Here is an 11,982-nt window from a genome sequence, read left to right on the forward strand (position 1 = left end):
AAGGGTATTAAAAGGAACACATTTTTATTAAAACTAAGGAGATTAAAAAGGGCAATTTCAAGATCAAATAACTCCATATCATCCTCCAATTAACCCTAAATTCGACTTGTCTTCGCTTTTCGATCTATTATATTGGGTGCTTCCAAAATATAAGTTTTATGTTTTAGAAAAATTCACATTAATTTATTAATCTGAAGTTAACTGGATTAGTCATAATTTAATTATTGGGTGCTTCCAAAATCTAGGTTAGTTAAGGATTAATTAGAAGTTAATTGGGTTAGTCATAATTTAATTATTTTAATTAAGTATTAATAAGTTAGGTAATTATGATTATTGATTATTAATTATTAATCATAACTTGTATTTAATCTGTTATAACAGATCGCATACAAGTTGTGTCTTGTTTAAAGAAAATACATATGAAAGTTTATCTTGTTTAAAAATAATTCAAAGTTTGTCAGGTTTAAAAGAAGGTCACACAAAGTTTGTATTATTTATGTAAATTTTTCCATTTACAAATTACATAAAATTATGGGAAATTCTACACGGTGGCTTCATGGTTTTGAGTTTTCTACGTGGAAGACGAACTTTTTTCCAGCTCTCTTCAGTGGCACCAAGGTTTAGAAAAATCTATATAATGACCTTTTTTAGGGTTATGGCTAACCTTTTTAGTTAAAATGGTTAACCTTTTTTTTTATTAAAAAATTATTTAAATTATATTTTAAAATAATAAAATTTAAAAAAAAAACAAAAAAAAAAACCACCCCAACCCAGCCAGCCACCCCATGAACCTCCTCTACCTCCACATCCACCACGAACTCCTCGAAAACCACCCCAACCCAGCCAGCCACATCGGAAACAACCCCTCTCCCCAGCACCACCGTCAATACCGCCTTCCCTTCCACCCCCCATACTTGAAACAAACCCACAAATCCCCACCCATCACCTTCGAATCCGCCACGAAACCACCGCCCTCCCTCTCTATCACCGTGAAACCGCGCGTCGATCCACCCTCAAAACCCAATCAAACCCTAGCCTATGGGAAAAGAGAGAACTTGCGTGAAGAAAAAGAGGTGCTAGCATCTGAATTTAGGGTTTCGCGGTGGGGGTGGCGGTTGTTTCATTGGACTTTGTAGTTGTTTTGGGGATTGGGGTGGCGGTTTTGGGGGTCAGGGCTAGGTCAGGTGGGGTTGTGGAAGGCCGGCCGGCTAGTTTTGGTGGTTTCGGTGGTCGGGGTGGCTGGATTCTGATAGGTGGCTGGGAATTTTTTTGTTTTTTTGTTTTTTTAAAATTTTTTTTATTATTTTAAAATATAATTTTAATAATTTTTAAATAAAAAAATAATGGTTAGCCATAAACCTAAAAAAGGTCACTATGTAGATTTTTCTAAACCTTGGTGCCACTGAAGAAAGTTGGAAAAAAGTTCGTCTTCCACGTAAAAAACTCAAAACCGTGAGGCCACCATGTAGAATTAACAAATTTATATATATATATATATATATATATATATATATATATATATATATATATATATATATATATATATATATATATATATCCCCTACAGTATCGTCACCGCAGTAGAGTTTAACCACCAAGTTCGGGATGGATTGGTGTGGTTCCTCTACGCCTAGGACACCAGAATATCGAACCACGAACTAAGAAAGGCATGAGAGAAAGGCATATTAGCTAGTGATTGTGAGGCCCCAATTCTTAACTGGAGGGGACACCAAAGTCCTCTGCCCTTCCATCTCTTGGATAGAGATAGATAGAGAGGGAGGGCAGGGTTTTTGGTTTTTTCATGTTGTCAAAGAGTTGACCAATGGTTTTTTCGTGTTGTCAAAGAATTGAACAATGAAAATGGATTGGATGGCGAGTGCCTGATCGAATTGATCGGGCCATGTAGGAACAAGGTTCAAGTCTGTGGGTCTGTTAGGATGCCTCAGCTGCATACATCACTGCACTTCCACTTGACACCTATCGTAATGATAAACGGCTCGTCTCGCCGTGACCTTCTCTTTCCAAACTTCTGTCGCTCACCCCTCAGGGGCAGAGAACCCGTCACTGCCTCAGCTGTGCTATCGGCAGTGACGGGGAAGTAGGAATAGGAGAGCACTCATCTTGGGGTGGGCTTATATATATATATATATATATATATATATATATATATAGGGGAGGGATCCGGTAAGAACCCCTCCTTATGTAAGAACCCTAGTTATATAAGAACCAATCTCATCCGTAGGATTAGATTAGGATGAGCGGTCAAGATTAAAACAAAAAAAAAATCCCCCAAAACCCTCCCTAAACGTTCATACTTTTCTCTCTCCTCAAACTTTCAATCCTCTTTACTTTCTCTCTCCTCAAATCTCAAAATCTAGCCCAAATTGCTGCAAAACAACCTAAATTGCTCAAATCAGGTACGTTTTTCTTTGATTATGTTCTAATTTTATGAATTTCACATGATATTCAATTCGATTTTGTGATTTCAATCGCATGATGTTTGCAAACTGGCGATTTTGATTTTTGCGATTTGATTTTCATGAATTTTGCATGAGTTAAAGCCGATTTTGTATGTTTTTCTTTTCGATTTTGTTTAAATTTCTATGAAATTAGCATGATGTTCAAGTGGATTTTGTTTTTACATTCGATATATTTTTGAGTAAGTTTGAGGATAGGTTTTTTTGGATAAATGGCTAGTCATTTTTATTTATTTATTTATTTGCATCTTTTCTTTATGAAAAAATTCATATTATACTGAACGCCCATGACACAACCCAGAGGCCTCGAATTACCAGCACATATTATTATTTTTGAGTAAGTTAGATAGCTTTAGTGTTCGAATTTAGGGTTCAATTTTAGTTCGATTTTTGTTCGATTATTTTGTTTGATTTTTGCTCGATTTTAGTTCGAATTTTGCTTGATTTTAGTTCGATTTTGCTAATATTTTGAATTATTCAATGGGAAAATGTACCGAAGAAAATTCAATAATAGAGCATCTAGAACAGAGACAACATAAAATCAGTTATCATCCCGACCCATCGCTGTCAATTCGTTCATAATACGATGTGACATTACAATCAAAGAGGAATCATAAAAAAGGCGTAAAATTAGAATGTTGTCAAAATGACTTTGATCGATATGCTTGATCGCAGTGACATTGCTTGATTTTATGAGGCTGGTGGTTAATTTCTTTGAGGTTTTGTTATAAATTTAAACCAAGACTGAGGCATGTTAATTAGCTTTTCATTAGTAAACTCAGCTAACAGCATATGGTACTCGACTTCTTCCCCATGCTAGACCTTTGCAAGGTTTGACTCCATCAGCAGCAACATGACAATTGGCTTTGGTGAGGATTTATTTCTTTGGTGACTCAGATTCCTTTGTGTTCTCCAGGCCTTTTATGGTCTTATACTTGAGTTTCTCTAGTTCATTGGGTCTTCATTCTACAATCAGCTTGCAACCCTTTCGTTGCACTCCAAAGTGATGAATGCTGCCTGTGTGATTGTGAATTATGTTGACATTTTTGTTCTGCGGTGATGTATTATAGAATCAGCAATTCAGCATATTGGGAACTATGCATTGTATTTCGGATCCTTTTGCATGGAGTTCACTTATATATCGACTGTGCATTTTAATGGATCCTTTAGAACATAGGGGTTGTTAATTGGTTAGGGGTTGTTAGTAGTGAACTTGTGATTGCAGGGCTGAAAACAAACTTTAGAACATAGGTAGAAAAAATTTGGAACATAAGAAAAAATTAGAACATAGGTTGAAATAATTTAGAACATAGGTTGAAATAATTTAGAACATGGGTTGAAAATAAACTCAATCAAACCTTATCATGTTTCTGTTTCATTTGTCTTTTAAATTTCTAGTTTACTCATTCTATTTTGGGTTTTTCACTCTCTAGCATGTTCTAAACTATTTTTCAGCATATTCTAAATTATTCCTATGTTCAAAAATATAATAATAATGTTGGAATGTTACTAATGTTTTTGATTTCTTAATGTTGCAGTAAAATGCAAGGCCAAAATGAAGAAAAATCAGAAGAAGGAGTTACTAATATACAAGAAGAAGAAATTACTTATGTAAGAAAAAGGTAACTAAACTAATGTTCTAAACTTTACCTATTATGTTTTAAATTTTGTTCTAAAGTTTTCCAATATGTTCTAAAGTTTTCCCTTAAGTTCTAAAGATTTGTATTATGTTCTAAAGTTTTCCATTATGTTCTAAAGTTTTCCATTATGTTCTAAAATTTTCTCTTATGTTCTGAAGATTTGTATTATGTTCTAATATGTATCCATTATAGTTTATGTTCATCTTATCCCTTTATATTTGCACTCTATTTAATGTTAGTTGTATTCTAATTATTTTTAATTGTTTTTAAAGGAAAGTTGAAAACGTTGAAGCGGAAGTAATTGATAGATCGGAATTTGAGAAGCATATTGAAAGTAAAAGTGTTGCTATAAGACATAGAAAACTTCCAACAAGGCTTCAACCACCTCGAAAATTGCAAAAAAAGGAAGGAAGAGAAAAAGATCAAGAAGAAGGAAAAGATCAAAAAGAAGAAGAGGGTAATAATGTTGAGGATGATGACAAGAATAATGATAGTAAAGATGATGGTGAGGATGATAATAAGGGTGATGTAAAGATGAAAGAGAAAGATGAAAAAGAGGAGATGGAAGATGATAGTGAGGAGGAACAAAAAATCAATAAAAAAAATCAAACTCAGGTAATAATACTCTTTAATCTTTACAATCTTTATTTTTATGTTCTAAAGTGCACGCTTATGTTCTAATTTTGCTTATCTATGTTCTAATTATGTTTATCTATTCATGGTGAGGATGTGAAGAAGAAGAAAAGAAAGATTGAAAAAGAAGAAGATGGTGAGGATGTCCAAGTAGTAGAAGCTAATGAGCAAGATAAACTAGTTAAGAGGCAACCTTATCAAAGAGTACCTCCTACTCAATTCATGAAGGATGTGTTGATAAATCTTTCGGAAAAACAAAAGCAAGCTATTCGGAACATTGGTTTTGGAGGCTTTTTGGAATTGGATTTACCAATCCATATTAATTCTACGTAAGTAGTAGAATGTTATGTTCTAAAATCATATTCTAAAATCATAAGTATTATCAATGTTATGTTCAAAATTATGATTTGTCATGTTTGAATTGCTATACACTAATGTTCTAAATTATAAGATTATGTTCTAAATTAGTTATGCTCTAAATTTTGTGCATATGTTCTAAATAATATGATTATGTTCGAAATTAGCTATGTTCTAAATTATGTGCATATGTTCTAAATTGTATGATTATGTTCTACATTATGTGCATATGTTCTAAATAATATGATTATGTTGTAAATTACTTATGTTTTAAAGTTACTTCTTGTATTCTAAAATTATGAACTCTCATGTTTGAATTGCTATACACTAATGTTCTAAATTAATTTTTTGTTATGTTCTAATGTATGTTTATTATGTTCTAAAATAGACTTTTTTTATTATATAATGTTCTAAATTATGTTCAAAAGTTTAAATATTATACTAAATGTTTTAATCTTCTATGTTCTAAAGATTGACTATTATATTCTAAATATAGCTGTATTGTGCTTTAAATCTTACATTTTTCATTATAATTCTAGGTTGACAGAAAACTTGGTTACGAATTTTGACACAAAGAGATGTTGTTTGATGTTACCAAAGAGAAAACAAGAAATCTTTTTGGAGGCAATTGATGTTCATTTGGCTTATGGGTTGCCATTGGGAGGCAAAAGGATTGAGCAACCAAATGATGAGTCAAATCTGAAATGGAGCAAGTTTCTAAAAGCTTGGAGAAGCAAGTTTGGCCTCAAAAAAGTATGATGATATAATGTGGTTATGTTTTAAATTTTATGTTCTAAAGTATGAATTTTATGTTATAAATTGTATGTTATAAAGTGCTTTGCTTATGTTCTAAAGTGTTTTTTGCTTTAAAATAGATCTATTATCTCCATAGGTTTTAATTTATATGTTTTTTTTTACCTCTAAAAGGGAAGTCCAACCAACAAGAGATTGATTGACAGAATTCAAGAATTGAAGAAGGAAAAATCAGTTCCTGATGAATTTCTTTGGAACTTTGTGGTATGTGTTGTCAATTGTTGCATTCGATCAACAAACAACCCACAACTATACATTAAATTCTTGTATAGTTGTATGGATGTAAAGAAAATTGCTGAATTGGATTGGTGCACATTTGTGATTGAGCACTTGAAAGATTCTGTAAGTGTATGGAAGAAGGGAAATTCTTACTTTACAGGTCCTTTACCTTTTCTAATGGTAAGTTTTAAATTCTTACCATTATGTATATATATTATTCTTGTTATGTTGAAAATGTGTGAAAAATATTCTAATTAATTCTTAACATGTACTAAATAGGTATTCTATTTTGATCGTCTACAAAGAGGAGGGTTAGAAAAACCAAGAAAATGTCCACTAATTTCGGTGTGGACAAAGGAAAGGATTCAAGTGAGATATAAGTTTGAAAAAGATCATGGATTTGGATATGGAAAACTCTTGGAAAGAATGGAATCAATTGTGGTATGATATTTGTATATGTTTATGTTTAAACACTACACTTTATGTTGTTGTTTTCTAAATTTTATAATTTATATACTAGAAGGCACCAAAAGGAAAAAAGAAACAACCAAAACAAAAGGAAAAAGAGAAGAGAATGGAAAAATCATCAATAGGTTCTAGTTCTACAACTTCTCGAAATGACATGATGGTATGATTTAGTTTATATTGTAAATTATATTTTATGCTCCATTTAATCCTTTTCTGTTAAATTATCCATGTTATGTCCTTTATGTTCTAAAATATTTTTGTGTTCTAATGAAGGGCTTTTTGAGCAAATTTGGAGATTTGGCAAAAACACTTGCCTCGAATGTTAAAGAGATGTATGGCATGTTAGAACAAGCAAAAGATCTTTTTGTTGAGGAAGAAACAACAGGAAAAATGCAACATCTCATAGACAACATATGGTGCAAGTACACAACAAAGGTATTATAATTATGTTCTAAAGTATTTTCTGGTTGTGTTCTAAAGTATTTTCAGCTTATGTTCTAAAGTATAATAAATTTATATAAATATTATGCATATTATGTTCTAAATTATAATTTCTTATTTTATAGACATTCGTGAACCAAGAAGAAAAGAAAAGCCCTTCTATACTCAGCCAAGATCAACATGTCTTCGATGAACCGGCATTTATTGAAGAATTGGATATGGTTATGGATAAGGCATGGAAGAAATTCGAGGAAACAAGGTCACCAAAGTCACCGACAGTTGGTAATTTCACATGTACATGCTTAATTTCCAAATTATACTTATGTTCTATATTAGATGCTTATGTTTTAAAGTACTTTTTTATGTTCTAAAACATGCGCTTAAATCACATGCTTATGTTCTAAATTATATGATTATGTTCTAAATTAGTTATGTTCTAAATTAGTTATGTACTAAATTAGTTATGTTCTAATTGTTAAGCAGATTTGAGATCAAAGGAAGAGGAAAAAGATAAGAACAAAGAAGAGAGAAATGAAGAGAATAAAGACAAAAACTTGTTGATTCCCTCACCAGTAGTTGGTAATTTCACATTATTTTCAAATTCATTTTTTATGTACTAATATTTACTAGATATGTTCTAATATTACTTCTTATGCTCTAAATTTTTTCTGGTTATGCTTTAAAGTTAATTCTTAATTTTTTATATTCTAACTATTTCTAGGTTGTCTCCTAATTGTATATATTTCTTATGTTCTAAAGTTACTTTTTATTTTCTAATTATTTTTTGCTATTTGCTATAATACTTAATTTTTATGGTGTAATTGCTATGAAGATTTGGGATCAAAAGAAGAAGAAAAAGAGCAGTACAGAAAAGAGAGAAACGAGGAGGAAAAAATTGAGAAGAAAGAGAAAAGGAATGAGGAGTCACCAAAAACCCCAATTCCTCCAAAAAAGAAGCAACCTTTTGATATAACTCCTCCAAGTTTCAAGTTATTGACCCCCTCACCAGCAGTTGGTAGTTTTACATTATTTTCAAACTTTTTTCTTTTGAAATAATATTACTAGATTTGTTTTAAAATTACTTCTTATGTTATAAATTTTTTCTGTTATGTTCTAAAGTTATTTCTGATGTTCTAAATTTTTTCTAAATCAGATGCTTATGTTCTAAATTATGTGCATATGCTCTAAATTATATGATTATGTGCTAAATTATGTGCATATGCTCTAATAATATGATTATGTTCTAAATTATGTGCATATGTTCTAAATAATATGATTATGTTCTAAATTAGTTATGCTCTAAATTATGTGCATATTTTCTAAATAATATGATTATGTTTGAAATTAGTTATGCTCTAAATTATGTGCATATGTTCTAAATTGTATGATTATGTTCTAAATTATGTGCATATGTTCTAAATAATATAATTATGTTGTAAATTAGTTATGTTCTAAAGTTACTTCTTGTGTTCTAAATTTTTCTGGTTATATTCTAGTTATTTCTAATGTTCTAAATTTTTTCCAACTATTTCTATGTTGTGTCCTTATTGTTTCTACTTATGGTTTGATGTCCCAGAAAATCAAGAAGATAATGAAGCAGAACTCACTTACGAAGAAGTGACAGCAAATGTTCTAAATTGTGCTTTTCTAAATCCAGATCATCCACCTACATTGGATGAAGAGGAGAAGCAAGAAGAGGAAAAAGAGGAGAAGAAAGAAGAGGAAAAAGAGGAGAAGAAAGAAGAAAAGGAGAAGAAGAAAGAAGAGGAAAAAGAAGAGAAGCAAGAGGAGAAGAAAGAAGAAAAGGGGAAGAAGAAAGAGGAGGAAAAAAAGGAGATCCAAGAGGAGAAGAGAGAAGAAAAGGGGAAGAAGAAAAAGGAGGAAAAAGAGGAGATCCAAGAGGAGAAGAGAGAAGAAAAGGGGAAGAAGAAAAAGGAGGAAAAAGAGGAGAAGAAAGAAAATGAAGGAAGCAAGAATGAAGAGAAGAACAAAGAAGAAAAAAATGAGAACAAGAAAGGGTAATCATTTTGTAAACTTTAAAACAAATGTTGGTTATGGTTTAGTTAAATTTTAATTTAGAACTTGGTAATAATAAATTTTGGTTTGATTTGGTTATGGTTTTTGTTATCAATAAATTTTGGTTTGATTTAGTTATGGTTTTTGTTATCTATGTGATATTTTTTAATTGAATTAAGTAGGAAACAAGGAGAAGAAAAAGGAGAAGAAAAGACACGGAAAAAAAGAGGAAAGGATAAGCTTCCAATGTACTTGCGTTCACCTTTCATGGTTGAACATGAAAAACTTTTCAAGAATGTGGACAATAGAAAGGTAGCTGAGTATGCGTTTGCTCAAGGAGATAATAAGTAAGACTTTAAAACTTTAAAATTATATGCTTATGTTCTAAGCTATATGCTTATGTTCTAAGCTATATGCTTATGATCTAAGCTATAAATTATGTTCTAAACTTCATTCTTATGTTCTAAACTGCGTGTTCTAAGCTACGAGATTATGTTATAAAGTACATGTGTAAAACTATATGCTTATGTTCTAAAATAGGTACTTATGTTCTAAACTATATTCTTATGTTTTAAATTATGTGTTTATGTTCTAAACTACATGCTTATGTTCTGATTTTATTGTTCTGATTTTAGGGAGCTTTTGTATGCTGATAACATGGGGACAACGATTACGAGAGATGAGATTCATAGTCTCATAGAAGATAAGCACATGTTGAACAATGTTGTGGATGCTTATGTTTGCCTATTGAATTTTGAAAATAAAAGACGTGGTGTAGACAAGAAGAGTAGATTCTTTTTCAGTACTGAATGCTATGTATGTTTTCGAACTTAAAATTATAACTATGTTCTAAGAGTAGATTCTTTTTGTTTCTCATATAGATTATACTATGCACCTATGTTCTAATTACTTATGTTTTAATTTCTTTTTCTTTTTCAGCTCATATGTTGTACAGAAAAATACTTCAAATCAAATGAAAGGCAAGATGATAGAATGAAGGCTTTGTTTGATAGAATGCAACAAGAAATGACAACGACCGAAGTAACAAGCTTCAAAAGCATTCAATTGGTAATTTGGTATCTTATTATGTTGTACTTTTTTCTTATTATATGTTCTAATTATTGGTTTTGTTTATGTTCTAATTATTTTTATCTATGTTTTAAAGTATCTACTTATGTTCTAAACTACTTATTTATCTTCTAAACTACTTACTTATGTTCTAAACTACATGTTATAAAAATTATATGCTTGTGTTCTAATCTATATGCTTATGTTCTAAAATGCATGCTTATGTTCTAATTTTGCTTATCTATGTTCTAATTCTGTTTATCTATTAGGTTTTCTTCCCGGTCGTTTTACCAGATCACTACTATTTGCTGTGTGTCAACTTTGTGGAAGGAACATTTGATTTGATTGACAACAGATTTCTTCCACCAAATATTCCTTTTCACAATAAATATGGAAATTACCATAGATTAATGGTAAGACATCAAGTTTACATTTTTTTAATTATACTTTTGTTCTAACTTTTGCCTTATATGTTCTACAGTTTTTCTTTATGTTCTAAAGTTTACCTTATATGTTCTAAAGTTTATCCAATTTTTCAGTTGAATGCATTTGCTGATTTCGTTCACTCAATTGACTCAAATATAAAGAGTGACTTTGTATCCTCCTTCAAAACAAGAAACTTGAGTATGTCATGGAAGAGCAATAAGAACAAACATGATTGTGGAGTGTTCCTGTTGAAGCACATGGAAACATATGAAGGAGAATCTGTAAAACAATGGAATTCGGGACTAGAATTAGACAATGTAAGTTTAAAACATAAGATACATGTTTTAAATTAGTTTCGTTTATGGTTTTGGTGTTATGGTTTTAGTGTTGTGGTTTGGTTTGGTTATTGTTTAGATATATTATGGTTTATTATATTTATTTATACTTATATGCTAAATTATATTCATGTTCTAAATTATATGCTTATGTTCTAAAGTATTTCTGTTTATGTTCTAAAAGTTACTCTTTTTTTTTTTTTTTGCAGTTTGACCAAATGTTTATGTTTATGTTCTAAAAGTTACTCTTTTTTTTTTTTTTTTTTTTGCAGTTTGACCAAATGAAAAAATTAAGAGTGGAGTATTGTGGGAAGATAATAACAGCAGAAGTAAATGAAGAACGGAACAAAGTGATTAGGAGATCAAAAAAGTGGTCAAAGGAGAACAAAATGGATATATGATTGTTAAGATCTTAAGTTTATATTTGTAGAGAGATATTTGCAAAGAATATAACAGTAATTTTTTATGTTCTATGTATTTACCTGTTACAAGAAATATATTGTTGAATCATATTAAATGCTAAAATTTTAATATAAAATATATCATATAAACTTATATGCTAAATTATATTCATGTTCTAAATTATATGGGTATGTTCTAAAGTATTTTTGATTATGTTTTAATAATTATATGCTTATAAAGTTAGGATATTAGAATATATTATTATATATTAATTTTGACTTAAAACTTAAAGTGTAGAACATTAGAACATAAGAAAATTAAAAAAAAGTAACAAGAAATGACAACAGCCAAAGTAACAAGATTCCAAAGCATTCAATTGGTAACTTGATTCTAATTATATCTTATTATGTTGTACTTTTTTCTTATTACATGTCCAAATTATTGATTTTGCTAATCTTCTAATTATTTTTATCTATGTTCTAAAGTATTTGCTTATGTTCTAAACTGGCTGCTTCTAATCCATTACTTTTGCTTTATTTTTCCTTTTGAATACAATGCATACACTCTTTAGTGCATATCTAAGAAGGCATATGTAAATCAATGTTAAGAAACTTGAATAAATAAAAGTTGATTAAAGCAAGATTCAACTAAATGTTGTTTAATAAAGGTATCTAAAATGCTTGTACT

The 11,982-nt window shown here is 30.2% G+C and overlaps 1 protein-coding gene across 1 annotated transcript; it reads left to right on the forward strand.

The window, feature by feature from the left end:
* Positions 1–9,012: 9,012 nt before the first annotated feature.
* LOC110736744 lies at positions 9,013–11,423 on the forward strand. Its single transcript, XM_021917040.1, has 7 exons — positions 9,013–9,066; positions 9,247–9,411; positions 9,700–9,880; positions 10,004–10,132; positions 10,402–10,545; positions 10,672–10,875; positions 11,166–11,423. Exons 2-7 carry the CDS (start codon positions 9,311–9,313, stop codon positions 11,292–11,294), a joined length of 888 nt encoding a protein of 295 aa, XP_021772732.1. The 5' UTR covers positions 9,013–9,066; positions 9,247–9,310; the 3' UTR covers positions 11,295–11,423.
* The last annotated feature ends 559 nt before the right edge of the window (positions 11,424–11,982 follow it).

The sequence above is a fragment of the Chenopodium quinoa genome, unplaced genomic scaffold (genome assembly GCF_001683475.1).
Source record: "Chenopodium quinoa cultivar QQ74 unplaced genomic scaffold, ASM168347v1, whole genome shotgun sequence".
In the NCBI taxonomy this organism is placed as follows: domain Eukaryota; kingdom Viridiplantae; phylum Streptophyta; class Magnoliopsida; order Caryophyllales; family Amaranthaceae; genus Chenopodium; species Chenopodium quinoa.

Bases quoted from the DNA above. Each gene is read 5' to 3' on its own strand.
- LOC110736744 (XM_021917040.1), top strand. From the start codon at position 9,311: ATGTACTTGCGTTCACCTTTCATGGTTGAACATGAAAAACTTTTCAAG. The intron at 9,881-10,003 runs GTATGTTTTCGA...TTTCTTTTTCAG, and splicing joins TTTTCAGTACTGAATGCTAT to CTCATATGTTGTACAGAAAA. The intron at 10,876-11,165 runs GTAAGTTTAAAA...TTTTTTTTGCAG, and splicing joins CGGGACTAGAATTAGACAAT to TTTGACCAAATGAAAAAATT.